This window comes from Heptranchias perlo, chromosome 13 (genome assembly GCF_035084215.1).
Source record: "Heptranchias perlo isolate sHepPer1 chromosome 13, sHepPer1.hap1, whole genome shotgun sequence".
Taxonomy (NCBI): Eukaryota; Metazoa; Chordata; class Chondrichthyes; order Hexanchiformes; family Hexanchidae; genus Heptranchias; species Heptranchias perlo.
Genome location: NC_090337.1, coordinates 62,495,232 through 62,518,344, shown reverse-complemented (window position 1 = coordinate 62,518,344; position 23,113 = coordinate 62,495,232). Strand labels below are relative to the sequence as shown.

Below are 23,113 nucleotides of genomic sequence, written 5' to 3'. Positions count from 1 at the left end.
AACCGTTCTGTCGGAAGGTTCTTCAGGAACACCCCAATCACAACATATCATGCCTTACAAGGTCATCACTCGTCCTTCGATAGCGAAGAAGACAGCCAGAACATCATCTCATTTTTTGCAGTGAGTTCTTTGATGACTGACGAGATCTATTTTTGCTGGGAATGAGAGTTCGCAGGTTGGGAATCTTGATTTTTCAAGTGAGACTTCCTCAGCTGGAGTTTACATTCAGAATCAGCAATACTACGGGCCTCGTAGTAGGAGGTGTTTTCATGGATGGTTTTTCACCATGCTTTCTGATCTTGAGCAAGTTGTTCCCTCTTATGGATGTCTGTTTTGCACTAGTTCAGAGTTGTTTTTAAGCAGTCTTTATATCTCTTTTGCTGACCAGTTACCGATGCACCATAAAATTTCTTCGGGTTTCGTTCATCAGACATTCGCACCATGTGACCTGACAGTGGTCAGGTCACATGGTGCGAATGTCTGATGAACGAAACCCGAAGAAATTTTATGGTGCATCGGTAGCTGTGCCCTCGTGATCAGAGCATCCATGCTTGGCATGTCAGAACTTAGGGGTCAGGGATCTTGTCTTGCCATCTGATCTTCATTCATTGGCTTTATGTGGTATCGCTTGAAAGGAGGCATGCCAGGGTGATGAAGAGCCAACGTTGGCAGATTGGCTGCAACCACCAAAATGCCACCAAACATTGCTGCACATCATGTCAAGCATACATGGGAAGACTGCAGGTACTAGTCTTCTCAAGGGCTGGGTCAGCAGGGAGGCAGATATCGAACGGTGCTGCCTGCTGTAAGAAACATAGAAACATAGAAAATAGGAGCAGGAGTAGGCCATTCGGCCCTTCGAGCCTGCTCCGCCATTCAATATGATCATGGCTGATCCTCTATCTCAATACCATATTCCTACTCTCTTCCCATACCCCTTGGTGCCTTTTGTGTCTAGAAATCCATCTATCTCCTTCTTAAATATATTCAGTGACTTGGCCTCCACTGCCTTCTGAGGTAGAGAATTCCACAGGTTCACCACCCTCTGAGTGAAGAAATTTCTCCTCATCTCAGTCCTGAATGTCCAACCCCGTATCCTGCGACTGTGACCCCTCGTTCTAGACCCCCCTGGACACATACAGCTGCCATACAGCAGAGGGCTGGCCCATAGAGGGGCAGTAATGGCCTGAAAATCCCTTCTAGGAGGAATGCTGCAGTGCTGACTTATGGGATGGCGATGTGTAGTGGCACAGAGGGAAAACCCTCTAAATTGCCTCCTACAGCACCACCCCGACATCAGCCGACATCAATGAGGAGGCCGGTTGCCTGTAGCTAGCGGTTTTTTCCCCTTCATTTTTGCCCACTATTTCTTCCTCCAGCCATGGCAAAAATTGATGATGGTTTGAGATGCCTTTAAAGTTCTCAGAGAGCTTTCTGAATTTTTGTCCCCCCGCCACCCCCCACTGGCCGATCGTCACACTCCCTTTAATTGTCTCTTTCCTGTTAAATTTGAAGTCAACGCAATTTTCTTCTTCCATTACTTGGGTCATCCCTAGGCCTGTCTGAGTCTGGGAATAGTTATGCAAATGAGTTGAGACTAGAGAATTGAGTGCCATTAGCATCTGACCTTTCCGGGTGCATTTAGAAACACTAGGAACTAGACTAATCCTGCCGCTAAACGCATCTCACTGCAGACACTCACAGTCGGCAGGTAGAGGAGACTGCTGTCCAATTAGCATGGGCTGGATTTCAACGCAGGTCTCTGAGATGCAAGACCGGTTTGACAAACCACCGTGCCACCCAGTCCCCAACTTGGTTACATCCTGCTTACACACTGTTAGTTGTAATGCCAATACTCCTTTGTGGGCACCATGGTTGTATTGGGACATCTTGGGCAGGTAATACAACTGGTTCAGCCCAGAGCACATTCTCTTTTTGAGAGTGGTGGGGGATAAGGAGCTTGCCTTATAAGGGCAAATTCAGCAATCCCACACACAAAGTGGGGAGCAGCAGCCGAGGGGAGCTCAGGTTGGAGAACCAGCACTGCAGTGTCATAGCCCTGTTTCTGACCCACACTCCCAGCAGGTATGACTCCCCATTGGGAGCACAGAATTTACCCTGTGATATATTGTCAGCCATTATCTAAATGCACTGCTTTCCTGTTCACTGCCGGTGTACATGATAATATGGGTTAAATACTGTGTATAAAATAATTAATTTTATTGGCAAAATTGTTTTCTTTGTTAAAGGTGAACAGCCAGTTCCTTAACGTCAGGAGTCATAGAGAGTACAGTTGCACAGCCAGCAAGATCTCTGTGTAGCAGTGAAACGGCAATGTTGCTGCTTGAAGCAAGTGTTTTTTTTTTAACTTGTTACTCTTCCTCTTCCTGTAATATGTAGCACATACAATTTTATCATCATTTAGTTTTGACAGAAACTCTTTTAAAGCTGCAATATATTATAGTAAAACAGTGCATTTTGAAGTCCTCCATTTTGGAGGAGTTTCTGATTAACTCGGCACGCGCACCTACCCACTCGGAAATACACAGACAGACCAAGAGTCGCTGTGCCAGAGGTTAGTTCTGAACCCAGGTGAAGGGCTAAGGCCATAATGCAGGACACTGCCAAGTTCCGATTTCAAACCCAGGGAGCAGGGTATGTGTTTGGAGTTTGGAAGAAAGAAAAATGCCTTGCATGTATACAGCGCCTTTCATGACCTCAGGATGTCCCAAAGCGCTTCACAGCCAATGCAGTACTTTTTGAAGTGTACTCACTGTTGTAATGTAGGAAATGCAGTAGCAAATTTGCACATAGCAAGGTCCCACAAACAACACTGTGATAATGGCCAGATCATCTGTTTTTTTTTTAGGTGTCGGTGGAGGGATAATTGCTGGCCAGGACTCCCCTGCTCTTCTTTGAACAGTGGCTGTGGGGTCTTTTACATCCACCTGAGAGGGCAGATGGGGCCTCAGTTTAACATCTCATCCTTAAGACAACACCTCCGACAGTGCAGCACTCCCTCAGTACTGCACTGAAGTGTCAGCCTAGATTTTGTGCTGAAGTCTCTGGGGTGGGACTTGAACCCACAACCATTCTAACTCAAACGCGAGAATGCGGCCAACTGAGCCATGGCTGACACGAACAAGGGAGGCTGAACCGTACTACTGATAGAACAGAGAAAGGTTGAGCTAGAGAGAAAGTCTGGAGGCTTGAGGTGAGAGGATAGACTATGGGACAACATGCTTTCTCCTGTTTCCTCCAGCAGCTTGTTTAGTTGGAAGGTCCACGACCACAGAAGATCAGTGGGCCGATTCTCCTCCCTACTGTCAGCTTGTGTGTGAGTGCTTGACTAAAACTGACGGCTCTCGTTTAGAAACTTAAATAAAAATGAGTAGATGTTAAAGGGCGGCCGACTTCAACAAGGCACACGCTCTTAATCTGAATTGGCGGCACTGGGTGAAATGTCAGCTCCTGTCAGCGAACCTCCCAAAATACAGAGCATTAGACAGGAGGGGGAAATTCATTTTCAACCCCTCCCCCTGAAGATTTTAAAGGAGCAGCTTCTCAGTTTTAGTTCTGTTCTGTATGAGTCCTCTCTCGAATGTCCAACCCTAGAAATCTTTTCCAGGAGAATCCATTTCTTTGCAACACTTCTATAAACCGTGGCCGTTTTCCTTTTTGCTTCCAATTTGCTCCCACCCCCCTGTGGAAGGTGCTGACTTTAGCTTGGTTTCCATGGATTCTGGCCATCATCCAGTACTTCACCCAACTAGACAGTGAGCTTTGGCTGGATATTCGACCACAGGGGCACCGCAGCTAAGTCTGAACCTGCCCTCACCCAATGTCCACATGCATTCAGTTTTCCAGCGAGGGTCATGACTGGAACTGAGAACTCTGGCTAATATTTTTCTCCCCCTCCCTAATCCACAGGACACTGATGTCACTCATTCATTTACTGCTGTGCTGGCTGAGCACTGACCAGTGACTGAACCTGGTTTGTATGGCCCAGTGCACTGGCCCATTGAAGGGAGGCCACACAGGTTTCAAGAAAAACCTGTGGAAAACTGGAAAGTTAGATTAAAGAAAGGACTGCTGAATGCTTTACGCTGGGCAGCAAGAAATTAAAGAAAAATTTTATCATTTAATACACTGGAAATTTTTTTGTTCTCGGGATGTGGGTGTTGTTGGCGAGGCCGGCATTTATTGCCCATCCCTAGTTGCCCTTGAGAAGGTGGTGGTGGGCCTTCTTCTTGAACCGCTGCAGTGCGTGTGGTGAAGGTGCTCCCACAACACTGTTAAGTGGTTTGCTACATTGCTCTGATGGTAGAGTATTCCTTTGAGATATGAAGTTGTGTGCCCTATAACCAGCAGTGCGCACTCTGACAGAATAATAGGAGCCCCCAGTTGTGCATGGGCCAAAGATGAAAGTCTCAAAGTGTTCTTGTTGAGCTCTTGTTCCGAAGAAGGCGTCTTTCTTCTACAGCAGAGGCTGTCCAGCCTTTTGCCTTTTTTTTTTAATAGCTGGGTGATGTAATGAACTGAAAGCTCCAACATCTGGTGATCCATTGACACTGAATCGCTCAACAACATCTGCATGTCGACGGGAGGTAATTGCTGAATGGTGACACCGCAGGGGGCGCGTCAGCTCTGGCTGAGGCGATATTAGGAGTTCAGTTGCTCGCCCACCCACCCCCCAATCCTGAGCGATGGGTTTGATCCGTTCGTCACAGCCAGTGGGGTCAGCGGGTTTGATGGGAATGCACTTCCTGCATGAGGCAGTTGGCACTGCCAGATGTGATTGTAAAGAGGTTCCCACCCATGCTCTGCAGCTGGAATGAGGCTGTGCAGATGAAACCGGTCGAGAGAAAGAGAGAGAGAGAGAGTTGCGAGCACAGAGAAGGCCCCCCTGCTGCTTCACCAGCCATCTGCAGTGCACATGTGGTCTAGTAATGCAGATAAACTTTGAAGATTACTGTTGTTGAGCAGCATTTGAAATGAAAACTGTTGATCTTCTAGATAATAGACTGTGGTCTAATATCCGAGGAAACCAGATTAAGGTGCAAGATGCCACCGAGGAGTAAAACAGCAAAAGAGAGGCGATAAATCAAAGGAAAGAAAGAAATTTGTATTTATATTGTGTGTTTCACGACCTCAGCGTGTCCCAAAGTGCTTCACCTTTTGAAGTACTTTTTGAAGTGTGGTCACTGTTGTAATGAAGAAAACGCAGCAGACAATTTGCGCACTGCAAGGTCCCACAAGCAGCAATGAGATAAATGACCATAATCTGTTTTTAGTGATGTTGGCTGAGGGATAAATATTGTCCAGGACACCGGGAGAACTCCCCTGCTCTTCTTCATATAGTGCCGTGAGAGGGCACCCGAGAGGGTAGACGGGGCCTCGGTTTAACGTCTCATCCGAAAGACAAAAATCAAGTAGCAGGTGGCTGACACCAAGCTCGGGTTTTGAAATGTGGTAGACTATAGGTGGATGGGAAAGATTGAGTGACCTGAGGAGATCTCCAGTTTGAGGTGCTGAGAAAGAATGGAGGAGACAGTGTGACAAACATCTACTGAAACACAGCAATGGTGCAGGGAGGAGGAAGAGCTTGATTGGATTACAACCTTTTCTCATTCCATTTCTGATGTAACGCAGCATCAGGGTCCTTTTGTTAAAGACAAGTTTGCGTTACAAATAAAACCATTGATTGCTTTCAACAAAAAACGCATTTAAACTGAATACACCCAGCTATAGATATCAACGGATCCCAGAATCCATGTGGAGACAGGTAATGGCCCACAAGAAATTTGATCTTCGATCGAGTAATCATTAAAAACATAATTGTAAATAAAATAACCCCCCCCAACAAAAAAATAGATGCATTTAAGAGGAAGCTAGATAAACATGTGAGGGAGAAAGGAATAGAAGGATATGCTGATGGGGTTAGATGAAGTAGGGAGGGAGGAGGCTCGTGTGGAGCATAAACACAGGCATAGGCCTGTTGGGCCGAATGGCCTGTTTCTGTGCTGTGAAATTTTATGTAACGCTACGTAATTAAAGGAAAGGTATTTCCACAGTGTTTCTTCCCTTCGCTCCTTAAGACAGTGATTTATGTGAAAGGTTTCGATCTACAGGAGAAACCATCTCACCTCAGTAGACTTTTTTTGAGTGCAAGCCAGTGTCAGCTTGGGGAGGACGAGACATGGATCAAAGCTGAGCCCGACCCTGTCCTCATCTGGTGGCCAGCCAGGGGGCGGAGTTTGACTTGCGGGCCCCCCCCACCCCCGCCCAACCCCTTTGCAAAGATTGGGGTTTGGGGAACCCTCTGATAAAGTCAAGATTGATTTACCTCAATCCTTAAAGTTATCACTGTGGTCAACACATCCACGTGCGCTCACACACACACACACACACACATTTTCCAGCAGGATTCAGTGTATCATAATCAGGTGTAGGGAATCCTGGCTGATTTTCCCTCCCTAGCCCAGAAATAACAGGGCCAATAATAGTCCCCCAAACTGCTACCCCATCTGACTAACTGGGGATCAAAGTGGAGAATTCCTGGCCTAATGGCTCAGTGCTACACATGGTCAGTGCGCACCTATTCACCAGGGAGCTGACCGATAAATCTGAGGGTTAGGCGGACAATTAAAGGAGCAGGCTGCAAATCAAGAAGGTATATTAGGCCCAAATAACGGTAGCTTACACTGAACGGAAATGTAGTGCCTTAAAAACGAGTGCGAGGGAAGAAGGATGTCTGTACACAGAATTCACGCTCAAAGGGATTAAGTATTCGAAGCCTGGGCAGTTCCTTTACCTCTAAATCTACTGGTTTTTTTTTACAAACTATGTACATTTTTCACATGAGTCGTTTTGCTTAAACAAAACCTTTCTAGAACAACAGTTTGCTATAGTATATTGCAGCCCTCATCTATATTACAAGAACACAGACCCTAAAGCATCACTTGGCCTCCAACAAAACAAAAAGCTGCGTGACGATTGTAATATTGGATAAATAAAACTGGGCCAGTGTACCCACAATGCATCACAACTATAACAACCAGTGACACAGCAGTGCCAGCGCTGTGCCCATGGTGACGGATGACAGGCTGAGGTGTCTGGGTGCCGCTCCTCTCTCGCTCGAAGCTGTAGGGCTGGCGGTGGAGCTCGGGGCGGCCATCTTTGCTCCCTTTAGAGTGGGGGCCGCAGCTGGGAGAATCTTGTTCTTCACCCACGGGTCTTCTGGCGCATCTGAGGAGAGGAGTGAGGCAAAAATGGACTGTTAGGGAGTGACTCATTTAGTGTGGACGTGCGAACGTCAGTGTGGCACTACGACAGGACAGATTCTATGCAAACTGTAGGAATAAACTGGCCAACCCCTACCCATAGTATGTCATAACTGTAACAGCCAATACCCACCGTGCATCACAACTAGAACAGCAAATACCCATAATGCATCAATACCATATCAGCCAATAGCAGCAGACCTCCTAGAGTGCAATGAATTCCCTTTGCTCCTCCTAGTTTTCTGCTGTCTTCTCTTAAAGGCTCTGGCTCATCTAGGGGTTGGTTCCTGGGACATCAGATGCCCTCCAGTGCCTCACCCAATTGTCCTGTCTTCTTATGTGTGTGTGTGTGTGTGCGTGTGAGAGAGAGAGAGACCATACTACTTCATTGTAGGAGGCGTCACAGCCGCACCCAATCCTGTCCTCACCTTGCAGCCAGCAGGGGTCAGAGGACAGCAATCGGGAGTGGAAAGGCTGGCTGAAAGTTCCGTTGCAATGTTGGTGAGGCCAATACCAATGGCCCTGCCACTGCCTGACTGAGACCAAGCGTTGAGCTTGAGACGTGGATGGTTTGTTTGGCTCAGAAGCACTCTACCTTTCATGGTCTCACTCACTTCTGTCCCTATGAAACCGATCCATCTCCAGGAGTGTCTTCTCCTCCCACTCCCACAAGGTCAAATTTGCAGCACCTTAAGCTTTCAACTTGAACCCCTCCCCCCCTCACCTGCCCCCTTCACTTCCCAATTTACATGCTGTGTATCAGAGATACTATCCATTGACATGGGGTCTGCTTTCATATCTCTCCCATGACTCCCTGTTCAAACCCCTCCAGTGCGGTTTGCACGTATCTCACAGTAATGAAATGGCCCTAATCAAAGTCGTGAACAACGACCTCCGCTCCAGGTAAGTGTATTGTTCCTCCTCAACCTCTCTATGGTCGACCACATGATCCTTCTCCAATGCCTCTCCCCCGTTACCCAGCGCCACAGAACCATGCTCACTAACTCCATTCTCACCTATCTGATTGCTGCCAGAGCATCTTTACAATCGGGTTCAATGGAGGCTTAATCTGTATCCTTGCCAACAACTCCATCTTCTCCCACCCTCAACCCCCGACCCCCCGCCATTCAATGTCTCAGGCTGAACCAAACCACTCGTAAACCTCAGCATCCTATCTAATCCCAAACTGAGCTTCCGACCCCATAACCCCCCTCCATCACCAAGACTACCCACTTCCACCTCCATAACATCATCTTTCTGGCTTCGCACTGCCCCGCTGGGAGTTTCGCCCACCTGGAGCGGAGACTGGAAACTTGGGCTCACAGCCCACGGTGTTCCCACCGATTTGGTCGGACATTTGCCGTAGGTCCGCCTAAGTTTCTGCTCTGTGCTCTGCAAGCTTTTAAAATGGATTGTTAAGAGTGTTCATTCGCTCCGGTATTTGGTCTGGCGACATTTAATTCAAAAGACGCCTTTGAAACCTACTTAAGCTACTTTTACAATCACAAACTGAAGTGCGGAGAAAATTTAATTCAGCTAAGAGCTGTAATTATAAGTTATCTTGCGGAGGGATGAAGTGGAACCTGGCAGGCCGGGATCGGAAGGAGAGCTGGTTGAGGCTGTGTGAGTTTATCGAGATCTCCTTGCGCTGATCCCCCTGCATTAGGCAGGCTCTGTTACTGCACTAGTAATCCAGAAGCCTGAACTAATAATCCAGCGAACATGAGTTCATAATCCCACCATGGTAGTTTGAGAATTTGAATTCAGTTTTTAAAAAATCTGGAAATAAAAAAGCTAGTAGCACCCTAGCCACCAATTCTATCCTGCTCCCTGGCCACTGTCTCAGGCTGAACCAGACTGTTCACAACCTCTGTGTCCTATTTTATCCTGAGCTGAGCTTCCAACCCCATATCCTCTCCATCACTAAAATCGCCTACTTCCACCTCCGTAACATCATCCGCCTCAGCCCATCTGTTGCTGAAACCCTTATCCATTCTTTTGTTACCTCTAGTCTCGACTATTCCAATGCCCTCCTGGCCGGCCTCCCATCATCCACCCTCCATAAACTTGAGCTCATCCAAAACTCTGCTGCCCGTATCCTAACTCGCACCAGGTCCCGTTCACCCATCACCCCTGTGCTCACTGACCTACATTGGCTCCCGGTCCACCAACACCTCGATTTTAAAATTCTCATCCTTGTGTTCAAATCCCTCCATGGCCTCGCCCCTCCCTATCTCTGTAACCTCCTCCAGCCCTACAACCCTCCGAGATCTCTGTGTTCCTCCAATTCTGGCCTCTTGTATATCCTTTGCCCCACCACTGGTGGCCGTGCCTTCAGCCGTCTAGGCCCTAAGTTCTGGAATTCCCTCCCTAAACCTCTTCGCCCCTCTACCTCTCTCTCTTCCTTTAAGACGCTGCTTAAAACCTGTCTCTTTAACCAAGCATTTGGTCACCTATCCTAATGTCCCCTTCTTTGGCTCGGTGTCAATTTTTGACTGATTACGTTCCTGTGAAGCACCTTGGGACATTTTACTATGTTAAAGGTGTTATATAAATGCAAGTTGTTGTAAAAGTGACCATGAAACTGTTGGATTGTCGTAAAAACCCAAGTGGCTCACCAATGCTCTTTAGGGAAGGAAACCTGCCATCTTTACCCAGTCTGGCCCAGGTAGGACTCCAGTCACACACCAATGTGGTTGACTCTTAGCTGCCTAGCAAGTCACTCAGTTGTATCAAACCTTAGTTGAAGGCCTAACGTGATCATCTCAGGGCAACTAGGGATGGGCAATAAATGCCAGCCTTGCCAGCGATAACCACATCCTGAGAATGAATAAAGAGAAAATACTCTCCCTACCTCATAGAACAACTAAAACATGACAAGTGCATGTTCCTTTATCGGATGTACATGCTTCTATAACAACCAATCATTCAGCAACTCAATGCACAGTTGACTATGCACCAGATCCCTTCTTGCATTTATTTTCTAATACCAAAAACACAGAGGGAGAAAAAAGGCACAAACAGAGAGAAAGCATACAGGCATCTCTTTCCTCAATCTAATTTGATTTCTTAAAAAAAACAAGTTGAATTTTGAAAGGAAATAAAGCCTTTTGACTGAAAAGATAGGAAGGGAGGGGAGGAGGAAGAGGGCAGGACCGAATCTAGTCAAGGGCGAGGGGGCCTCTGCCTTTGGCACCCACCTTTGGGGGGGGGGGTTAGAGTGGATGTAGGGGGGAGTCGATGGAGGTTTTAAGGGTTCGGTGAGTGACAGTGAAGAATGAGAGGTTAAGCAGGTCATTCAAAAGGGAAGAGACAAGGGTAGCAATGGGATTGCAGGGTGGGGGGGAAACATGATTGACTGGGGGGGTATGGAAAGGAAGCTGCTGAGGGTCACACTTTCCTTTCAACTCCCACCCCAAGTACAGCGTGCAGCCATTGACGGCTCCTTTCCCTGCCCCACCACCTCCCACCCAAAAGGACAAAGACAGAGACAGAAGCAGAAGAGGGCACAGGGAGAAGCAAAAACAAACAATGAGGAGAGAAGCAGCAGAAAAGAGAGACAGAGAATAAGCAACACAAAGGCATCAGAGACAGGCAAGAGAGTGAGCATATTCTCTGACTTACCATGTGCAACACCACGGAAGATTGACTAGCATTACATATATATATATATATATTTGTGTATTATATATTTATATATGTATATATATATATAAAATTATATATAATTATATAATGCACACAGCACTTTGAATGAAAAAGTACTCCCTGGAATTTGCTTCCCTTTTCTATATATATATATATATATGTGTATATAGAGATATATTTATATTAAAAAAACTGCAGTAACACTGGGCTGTAATTGGAGGCAGAAGCTTGAAGGACTTAACCGGTACTCCCATTAATCAAGTTGCCCGTCCTCTGTTGCAACCTACTGCACTCTCCTGCCCAACCATTACTGCTCGATTCCAAGCTGCACCTTTCTACTGTGGTGCTGTTGCAATTTCCATTACCAAGGTTATTTTAAGTGGTTGACAAGGACATTGACCCTTTGAGCAGTTTGGGCTAAAGGAAAAAAAAATGTAATTTAAATGTTCCATTCTTTATTTTGTTAACTCATTCTTGGACGAAAAATACATCCCAAAGCATCTATTAATCTATATATATATATATATATATATATATATATATCAATTCTTGGGGCTTCCTGTTTATCACAGCCATTTCCTGTTGCTACAGTTTAGTACCACTTTTGTGACATTGGTAATATCTAGAGCTTAATGACTGAAGTGTAAGAGTAATGCACGCTTCTATTACTTTTAATAGGGAATAGTGGATTAAGCTATCCCCTTAATGGTATCATTCCTACTCTTGAGTCAGGAGGTGCAGGATTTGAACTCCCCTCCAGACATCCAGTGGGAATACTGGTCTCCTGTGCCATATGGGAGCCCATAAAACCCTCCCGCCGGATAGGAATAACCACCCTATCAGCTGGTATAAAGATGGTTATGGCCATGGAAGGAGTGTTCACGTTAATCAGCCTGCGAATCCTTCCACTACTTCACACCATTCACACAAGGGAAGAGCGTGAACATACGAGAACAACAATTGAACCAGTGTGCACCCGAATTTCCAACCTGTGATCTTGGCTGAGAGTGTGAAGTCGGAAGATTACTCCATGGACAATCTCTAAGTTTGGAACTCCAAGCTCCTTAGGAAGTCTGGGTCTGTATGGCTCAGTTATACACTGCCTTTATCGACTAAACCAATGGGGTTTCCACCACACTTCTGGCAAAGTTACAGCAGTAGAGCGGGAGCAGCTCTGAGGAAATTCCTGGACTAGATTATGTTTTCAAGTCCTGAAGTGGGTCTTGAGCTCAAACCTTCTGACTCAGACTTTCTAAGGAGTTTGGTGTTCCAAGTTTATAGATTGTCCAGGGTCTACTTATGCATAAGCTATGACTCAGTTGGTAGAAATCTTTCCTCTGAGTCAGAAGGTTGTGGGTTCCAGTCCCACTACATAATCCAGGCTGACTCTCTAATGCAGTACTGAGGGTGTGCTGCACTGTCGGAGGTGCTGTCTTTCAGGTGAGATGTTAAACTGAGGCCCCGCCTGCCCTCACAGGTGGATGTAAAAGATCTCATGGCACTATTTGAAGAAGAGCAGGACAGTTCTCCCTGGTGTCCTGGCCAATATTTATCCCTCAACCAGCATTGCTAAAACAGATTATCTGGTCATTGCTGTTTATGGGAGCTTGCTGTACGTAAATTGGCTGCTGTTTCCTACATTACAACAGTGACTACACTTTAAAAGTGCTTCATTGGCTGTAAATCGCTTTGGGACGTCCTGAGGTCATGCTATATAAATGCAAGACCTTCTTTCAGAGGCAAGAGTGCTACCAACTGAGCCAAGCTGACACTGAGTGCCCAATATCTGTCTGTCAGCAAAAAATTGGAACATGATAATTTCTCTTTCCGAGTGGACTCGATACTGAAATATCGCAACGTGAAACTAAAACTTGTCATTTAAGAAAATGCAATTGGTCTGTCGGTCGTTAATTTTAGAAAGAAACAGGAAATCACGTGTATTTTGTTGAAATAGAAACTTCAGGGGAAATACTTATGTTGTCTCCTTGAAACTAAAGATCTGAATAAGTGACTATTTGACATATTAGCTGAAAATGGTCAAGGTCTGAGTGTGCAATCTACCCTTCATTTACACACAAGAATTTTTGGTCTAAAGTGTGTTTTGTGATCCCATCACCTCCATACTCTCCATTTTTTATTGTTTCCCATTGTGTAGCCCCTATATAATGTCACTGTGTATCCCCTGTGTAATCTCACTGTGTATCCTCTATATAATCTCAGTGTCTCCCCTATATAATCTCACCATGTATCCCCAATATATCACAGTGTATCCCTATATAATCTCAATGTGCACCCTCTGTATAATCTCACTGCGTATCCCCTATATTCACCTTTCCACCATCTACAAGGCACAGATCAGGAGTGTGATGGAATTCTCTCCACTTGCCTGGATGAGTGCAGCTCCAACAACACTCAAGAAGCTCAACACCATCCAGGACAAAGCAGCCCGCTTGATTGGCACCCCATCCACCACCCTAAACATTCACTTCCTTCACCACCGGCGCACCGTGGCTACAGTGTGTACCATCCACAGGATGCACTGCAGTAACTCACCAAGGCTTCTTCAACAGCACCTCCCAAACCCGCGACCGCTACCACCTAGAAGGACAAGGGCAGCAGGCACATGGGAATAACACCACCTGCACGTTCCCCTCCAAGTCACACACCATCCTGACTTGGAAATATATCGCCGTTCCTTCATTGTCGCTGGGTCAAAATCCTGGAACTCCCTACCTAACAGCACTGTGGGAGAACCTTCACCACACGGACTGCAGCGGTTCAAGAAGGCGGCTCACCACCATCTTCTCAAGGGCAATTAGGGATGGGCAATAAATGCCGGTCTCGCCAGCAACACCCACATCCCATGAACGAATAAAAAAAAATATAATCTCACTGTATATGTCCTAAATAACCTCACTGGTTCCCACTGTGCGTTCCCTACTGTGTGTTCCCACTGTTTCTCACTGTATAATATCACTGTTTCCCACTGTTTCTCACTGTATAATATCGCTGTTTCCCACTGTTTCTCACTGTATAATATCGCTGTTTCCCACTGTATATCCCCTATATAATATCGCTGTTTCCCACTGTTTCTCACTGTATAATATCGCTGTTTCCCACTGTATATCCCCTATATAATATCGCTGTTTCCCAATGTATATCCCCTATATAATATCACTGTTTCCCACTCTATAGCCCCTATATAATATCGCTGTTTCCCAATGTATATCCCCTATATAATATCGCTGTTTCCCACTCTATAGCCCCTATATAATATTGCTGTTTCCCAATGTATATCCCCTATATAATATCACTGTTTCCCACTGTATATCCCCTATATAATATCGCTGTTTCCCAATGTATATCCCCTATATAATATCACTGTTTCCCACTCTATAGCCCCTATATAATATTGCTGTTTCCCAATGTATATCCCCTATATAATATCGCTGTTTCCCACTGTATATCCCCTATATAATATCGCTGTTTCCCAATGTATATCCCCTATATAATATCACTGTTTCCCACTGTATATCCCCTATATAATATCGCTGTTTCCCAATGTATATCCCCTATATAATATCACTGTTTCCCACTCTATAGCCCCTATATAATATCGCTGTTTCCCAATGTATATCCCCTATATAATATCACTGTTTCCCACTCTATAGCCCCTATATAATATTGCTGTTTCCCAATGTATATCTCCTATATAATATCACTGTTTCCCAATGTATATCTCCTATATAATATCACTGTTTCCCAATGTATATCTCCTATATAATATCGCTGTTTCCCAATGTATATCTCCTATATAATATCGCTGTTTCCCAATGTATATCCCCTACATAATATCGCTGTTTCCCACTGTACATCCCCTATATAATATCGCTGTTTCCCACTGTATATCCCCTATATAATATCACTGTTTCCCACTGTATATCCCCTATATAATATCGCTGTTTCCCAATGTATATCCCCTATATAATATCGCTGTTTCCCACTGTATATCACCTATATAATATTGCTGTTTCCCAATGTATATCTCCTATATAATATCACTGTTTCCCACTGTATATCCCCTATATAAATATCGCTGTTTCCCACTGTATATCCCCTATATAATGTCACTGTTTCCCACTGTATATCCCCTATATAATATCACTGTTTCCCAATGTATATCCCCTATATAATATCACTGTTTCCCACTGTATATCCCCTATATAATATCGCTGTTTCCCAATGTATATCCCCTATATAATATCACTGTTTCCCACTGTATATCCCCTATATAATATCACTGTTTCCCAATGTATATCCCCTATATAATATCGCTGTTTCCCACTGTATATCACCTATATAATATCGCTGTTTCCCAATGTATATCCCCTATATAATATCACTGTTTCCCACTGTATATCCCCTATATAATATCACTGTTTCCCACTGTATATCCCCTATATAATATCGCTGTTTCCCACTGTATATCCCCTATATAATATCACTGTTTCCCAATGTATATCCCCTATATAATATCACTGTTGCCCACTGTATATCCCCTATATAATATCACCGTTTCCCACTGTATATCCCCTATATAATATCACCGTTTCCCAATGTATATCCCCTATATAATATCACTGTTTCCCAATGTATATCCCCTATATAATATCGCTGTTTCCCACTGTATATCCCCTATATAATATCACTGTTTCCCAATGTATATCCCCTATATAATATCGCTGTTTCCCACTGTATATCCCCTATATAATATCACTGTTTCCCACTGTATATCGCCTATATAATATCACTGTTGCCCAATGTATATCCCCTATATAATATCAGTTTCCCACTGTATATCTCCTATATAATATCGCTGTTTCCCAATGTATATCCTCTATATAATATCGCTGTTTCCCAATGTATATTCCCTATATAATCACTGTATCCCAATGTATATTCACTATATAACAACACTGTTTCCCACTGTATATTCCCTGTATAATCTCACTGTTTCCCACTGTGTATCCACCATATAATATCACAGTTTCTCTCTGCATATCCCCTACATAATATTGTTTTTCCCACTGTATATCCCCTATAAAATATCACTGTTTCCCATGTATATACCCTATATAATCTCTATATACACCACCAAAAACAGATTAACTCATCATTTATCTCATTGCTGTCTGTGGGATCTTGGTGTGCGCAAATCGGTTACCTTGTTTGCCTACATAACTCCAGCGACTAAACTTCATGAGTAACTCATTGGCTTTTAGGCGCTTTGAGGTGTCCTGAGGATGTGAAGAGGGCTATAAAAATGCAAGCTCTTTCTTTCTCTCTTTCTTTCTGGAAGGGAAGACAGATTAGGGCTGAATCAGACTCAGCTGTGATGGCTCAATGGAAGAATAGCTTGCCGACACTCACTACCTCGGTCCCCAAATGAAGAATGGTCACATCGAGTGGCCGGCCACTGGAGATCGTCCAGCATGCATCAGGAGAGGAGAGGAGAACATTTTAGAGGGGGGAGGTTAAAAGAACATACAATAAGCTATTACAAAAATGTAATAGTTGGCCCTTGCCAACAAGGGTTAACATTAAGAATCTCTCAGCTTCCATGCATTGATCTTTGCTCGATAGGATGGTTTCCCAAGTTCGGGATTCTGGCACGGACCTTTATCCATGGCCCCCCATATCGGGAAACATCAAAATTTCCTATGCATGGTAATTCTGAAAATTGACCCTTATTAAAACACTTCTGACAGAGAAGAGCCTGATTCAGTTGGTTTGCTACCTTGTGCTGGTGTAGGATATAATATCATAGGCAGCTGACAGAGACCCCTGACGTGGTAAGTCAGAAAGTGCCATCATACTTTGAAAGCTGTCATGGCCAGTCATACTCAAAGGGTTACGAACCCCTTGGGTTTTAGTTAGTTGGAGCAGAGGCTCACTGAAACAGACAGGAAGTTTCATCTGAGGAACTCCCCAGGGAAAATTAGCCACATGGTACCACTCAGGGCAGAAATTAGTCGGACAGGAGGCAATAATAACAAGTATATCGTGAGCATTTTAAAAATTGAAAACCTCGGTGAAAGGCCCGACAGTGCAGGGCGCCACCAAGTTTGGAAAGTGTAGGTGAGATAAATCAAGATGTTAAGCTCGGGTTATAAAAGATCCGTAAAGTTGTAGGAGCAAGCGAATGCTGAAGGCTTGTCTTTTTAAAAAATATAGCGTCTTTCACGACCTCAAGACGTCCCAAAGCGCTTTGCAGAAAATTAAGTACTTTTGAAGTGTAGTCACTTAATTGGCTGTAAAGCGTCCCTGAGTCAGAAGGTCGTGGGTTCAGGCCCCACTCCAGAGACTGAGCACATAATCCAGGCTGACATTTCAGTACAATACTGAGGGAGTGCTGCGCTGTCGGAGGTGCCGTCTTTCGGATGAGACGTTAAACCAGAGCCTCGTCTACCCACTCAGGTGGACTTAAAAGATCCCATGGCACTATTTGAAGAAGATTAGGGGAGTTCTCCCGATGTCCTGGCCAATATTTATCCATCAATCAGCATCACTGAAACAGATTACCTGGTCATGTATTTCGTTGCTCTTTGTGGGACCTTGCAGTGGGACCGTGGCTGCCACGTTTCCTACATTACAACACTTCAAACTACACTTCAAGTGATTACACTTCAAAAGTACTTCATTGGCTATAAAGTCTTTTCCTTTCCTTTGAATCTAGCTCAGGCTCATGGCATAAACATAACAAATGGCATAAAGTGGCTGAACACAGAATTTCAGACCCTCCCCTTCACCCTAGGCAGGTCCCAGAAAGGCAAAATTGGTTGATATCAACCAGGACAGAAGTAGGGGCACTATGATTGGCCTCCACACCCTTTGACTAAGGAGAGGAGAAAGGAACTGAGCTTCCTGCTACTGATTGCTAACTCATGAACCCCTGAGATAACCGCCACGATTAGTAAGGTTGCCAAGACACACGCATGAAGAGTGGTCACTGGAGTATGGGAGTGAAATCATACCTTAGCACCTTGAGGAGAGGGGGAGGGGAGAAAGAGTGAGGGGCCACGCCTTGTATGCAAGAAATACACTACCCTGGACATCCCATCAGTGAGTCAGCTTTTCACACAGGAAGGACCATTAAATGCGCAAAGGAATTTCACTTCATCATTGCGGGCTGCATTCAGCATGCGCATCCTAGCGGCTAAAGGATACACCAACCCTTTGCCACCCCCCAGAAAATAAACATTAGTGCTTACTGATCTACCCAGGGAGTTACATAACCCTTAGCCTTATCAGTGGGAATTTAATTCTCCCATCATTACGTTGGTCCAGAAAAGAATTCGATGCCTTTAAGAAAAATAAGAGGACCTTCAAAAAGTTATTGAAGGAAATTACCAATAAATCATTCCACTAGGTGCATTTGGGCTGCTCCTTGGCTCCTTTCGAAGCTTCTGTTATTATCTCCTGCTGCAATGAATACAGCACCTCCCTGCAGCATCCTGCATCCTATTACATCCCATCCTTCTGACTCCAGCGCTCCCAGATCATCTGATTAAATTAAGACCTCACTGGGGCAAATCTATTTCCTTTTCTCAGTCAACCATGTCCAGCTTTGCAATTCGATTGCTCGTTATAAATCAGCTTGAACAAAAACGGTATTAATTCAGTTATTCCCCAGTATTGACCCAATTTGAAATCAAAGATCTTTGACGGTGTGAAATGCAGAGAGGCCACTAGCTGTTTAAGAAGCTTCACACTACACACACACACACATGCCAAACCACCATTTGTGGATCTAGAATCTCATCATTGCACTAGATATGTTTTGTGAATTGCTTGGTCAAAAGGCCTCAGAGGAACATTCCTTAATACCACAAGTCATGTTGCTCCAACACCCTCCCACCATTCTTCATTCTCTTCAAGGTAGGGTCAATTCCACAGCTGGATATTCTTCGTGTGTGAGGCTGAGCAGTGGGGCTGGGATTGTCCTCTTCGGGGTGGGCAGGGCAGGGCAGGACATCCTCCCGCCCCCTCCAATTCTGCCCCAACCCCGACCCATTTCTCTCAATCGGGGCTCATTAAGAGATCCCCAGTGGGATTCCTGCCGCCCAACAGTGCGAAAAGAATGATCTTGGGACATCGCTGCAGCACCAGAAGAGCCAGCGAGGGACCGTAAAGGGGCAGGAGAGTCCCGAAAATCGGAATGACTGTCCCACGTAAGGCCTTGACTGAGACCGGGGCTTTGAGAAGGTAAGTACTATGACGGGTTTTGATGGAGTAAATAAGGAGAAACTGTTTCCACTGGCAGAAGGGTCAGTAACCAGAAGACATGGATTTAATGTAATTGGCAAAAGAACCAGAGGGGAGATGAGGAGAATTTTTTTTTAACGCAGCGAGTTGTTATTATCTGGAATGCACTGTCTGAAAGGACGGTGGAAGCAGATTCAATAGTAACTTTTAAAAGGCAATTAGATAAATACTTGAAAAGGTAACATTTGCAGGGCTATGGGGAAAGAACGGGGGAGTGGGACTAATTGGATAGCTCTTTCAAAGAGCCAGCACAAGCACGATGGGCGTAATGGTCTCCTTCTGTGCTGTATGATTCTATGAAATGTTGGGGGCCAGACTGAAGGGAGAGGAGGCCACTACAAGACACTCTCCTTCCTTGAGCAGGGGATGGGAGGCTTCATGGGCCACTATCATCGCTTCCCAGGACCTACTGCCACCTTCCTCATGGCAGCTCCCAGAAGCGATGGTAACACAGGAAGGCGGGAGGGAAATGTGCCAGGGACCTGGGCCCCCACCCATCGCCATTTACCTAGGCTGAGCGGGGAAGAGGCCAGAGGCAATCCTAGAGGGGCAGGGAAAGGGAAATACAGGCCGGGCAGTGAGGCGGCAGTAGGCCTCACTATCTATAACTTCCTTTGTTCTACACCAAAATTGGGCTGATTGGACAGTTCAGAGGAATGTAAGAACAGCAGAACATGAGGTGATTTTAACCATCCCAACATAGATTGGAATAAAGGTAATGCATGTCGCCAAAGTGGGGGAAACACTTTTTAGACTGTACCAGGACCACTAATATAAAATAAAAACAGAAAATGCTAGAAAACACTCAGTAGGTCAGGCAGCGTCCGTGGAGAGAAAAACAGAGTTAACATTTCAGGTTGATGACCTTTCATCAGAACTCAAAGGTCATCGTCCTGAAATGTTAACTCTGTTTCTCTCTCCACTGAAGCTGTCTGACTTGCTGAGTATTTCCAGCATTTTCTGTTTTCATTTCAGATTTCCAGCATCTGTAGTATTTTTGCTTTTGTTCCAGCACTACTTCTAAATCAGGACATTTCTGATTCAACAAGGGAAGAAGCCTTGTTTGATTGAGTTCTGAGATAAGGCAAACAACTGATGTAAGAGTAGCAGAAGGATTGGGAAATACAAACAAAAACTGACACTGCCCCCAAAAAGCAGACAGCTCAAACACAGCTCTAAATATAGATCTATAATACATGAAGACAAGGAGTAGAGCTGAGAGTGCAGTGGGACATGGGCTTGGCATAATCTTTGTTGTAGGCATACTTAATATTCCAACTATTTTATTGCAAAACACAAAAGCCTAGCTAGTGCTGAAAGCACGGTAATTATTTTCAGTGGGTGATACTCCCCTCACTTTGATTTTTGACACCTGATTTGAAGCATTTATTGCCATTTTGAAGCCTACTGCAATTCTGAGTGCGAATCTGAGTACATTTCTTTTTAATTAAGAGAAAGGTGTCATCAACCAACCCACTCTCTATTTTATTTCAAAACACTAGTAATTCTGCCAGGACAGTGACAGGAATTGTCAAGTTAAACCAGTTAATGCACCCCTGCCGGGTAACTTCTACCATACCTCAAGAAAGCAGCTGCAACTAGTATTAAAAAAAATACGTCCCTAGAAGAACAGCCAGGCATGCTCCAGAGAGTTCTTTTGGAAACTGCATTTTCGCAGCTTATTTGTATCATGTAACTTCTTTGGGGACAACCACTAAATAAACTTACCTATCACTGGGACACTCAGAAACCATGTTCAAATTTGCGCACAACAAACAATAAGGGAGGTTGCACCTGATTGGTTCCAGCTCCCCCCTCCGACCAACCTGCTTCTGACAGGTTCCAGTCCCGTCTTCCCAACGATCTGATTGGTTTCACAAAGGCAACCTTCAGGGCCAGTGAAAAATGCCGATCTCTTCTTGTGAAATTCTAGCAAGCTGCCACATGCGCTGAAAAGCTGACGGTTGGTGCGATATTAATGGACAGCTGCTTAACGTGTACGTACGACATGTCGCTGTCCAGCATTTTAAGTCAGCTGTGGTTCAGTTGGTAGCACTCTTGCATCTGAGAATCATGAAGTCCCACTCCAGAGACTTGAGCACAAAATCCAGGCTGACACTGAGGGGGTATGTTGGAGGTGTCATCTTTTGGATGAGATGTCTGCCCTCTCAGGTAGATGTAAAAGATCCCATGGTATTATTTGAAGAAGAGCAGGGGAGGTATCCTGGCCAATATTTATCCCTCAACCAACATCACTACTGCATTCCCTACATTAGAACAGTGGCTACACTTCAAAAAGTACATTGCTGTAAAGCACTTTGGGACATCCTGAGGTTGTGACTAGGCGCTGTATAAATGTAAGTCCTTCTTTCTTATTACAGGTCCTAACTCATTCATTTAAAATGGGTGAATACCTCTGCTAAAACAATGAACAGAGGAATGTCATACGAGCATATGAAGTGTTCATCCACTAATATCGCCAACAGGAATTTCAAGGCTTGTGTTTATGCTGCCTGACTGTTAACTCATGCGGTTGACAATCAAGCAAAACCCATGAGTTATAAGGAGCCGCTGGTCGCAGGAAGTCAGGAATGTGCTTTATTTGTTTCTATTGCACTTCTCAGAGAGATGGTTATAAATAAAAATAACCAGTGGTCCCAAGCAAACCTAGGACTAATGCAGTCAGCTTTGCAGAGTGGAGACTTGCAAATGAGTTGTGGGCCAGCTAGTCGGGGTTTTAAGAACCGGCCCTGTAATAGTGTCCCTTTGCTGACATAACTGATGCTTTGTGTGACTGCTTGGTCTCTTGGGAGTCCCTATTGCTGTTGCACACAGGCATTTGTGCTATGGAAAAAGCCACCTCTACCTTTATACATCTCTCCTGACAGACTCCACATACTTGGTCATTGTTATACATAGACCTGCCTTTCCTTTCCAAGAAAGGACTTGCATTTATATAGCACCTTTCATGACCTCAGGACCCCCCAAAATGCTTCATAGCCAATGAAGTACTTCTGAAGTGTAGTCATTGTTGTAATGTAGGAAACATGGCTGCCAATTTGCACACAGCAAGGTCCCACAAATAGCAACAAAATAAATGACCAGATAGTCTGTTTTTAGTGATGCTGGTTGAGGGACAAATACTGGCCAGGACATTGGGGAGAACTCCCCTGCTCTTCTTTGAAATAGTGCCATTTGATCTTTTATATCCACCTGAGAGGACAGGCCTTGGTTTAACCTCTCATCTGAAAGAGGACACCTCTATCAATGCAGCACTCCCTCAGTACTGCACTCGAGTATCAGCCTGGATAATGTGTTCACCAGTGACCCCACATGCCCATGACTTTCTGACACAGAGGCTACCAACTGAGCCACAGCTGACACATCAATGGAGGGCAGATGCTCAGGCATGGACGGGGAACCCTGACAGGATGCAAAGGGTGCAAGGTTCAAACCTTCCGTTAAACATCTCCATCCCTTTCCCTCTGCCCTGGACCTGTGGCACGGCACAGGGGAAAATCTCCCCTCCCTTTGGCAGTCTCCCTCAGGGAGGATGCAGGATGGCTGGTGTTATTGTCTTGGTGCATTAGCGGGAGCTCTTGAGGTTGGGTCGTAGGCAGAATAGAGGGAGCTTTGCTCTGCATCTGGCAGTGATGTACCTGACCTGAAGTATTCAATCTTCAAACGCTAACGCCCCTCAAAAAAAAAAACATGACTGGAAGAAAAATCGGGAGTGTTGGGAGTGGGTTCCTCTCCCAGTTGCTGAAATTCTAACCCAATGTTGGAAGGGGTACATTTTTGAAAGTGTACCCTCTGCGGCCACCAGACCTCATATGTAGCGAGCGCTAACTGCACAT

At 45.0% G+C, this 23,113-nt stretch overlaps 1 protein-coding gene across 2 annotated transcripts in view; it reads right to left on the bottom strand.

Moving 5' to 3' along the window:
• Nucleotides 1-2,196: 2,196 nt before the first annotated feature.
• Nucleotides 2,197-23,113, bottom strand: part of gpc5b (glypican 5b) — a 688,958-nt gene continuing 668,041 nt past the window's right edge. For both annotated transcript variants that reach the window (XM_067995583.1, XM_067995584.1), the window contains one exon: nt 2,197-7,248. In XM_067995583.1, the coding sequence (XP_067851684.1) occupies nt 7,049-7,248 (200 nt within the window). In that variant the 3' untranslated portion in view covers nt 2,197-7,048. The remainder of the gene's footprint in view (nt 7,249-23,113) is intronic.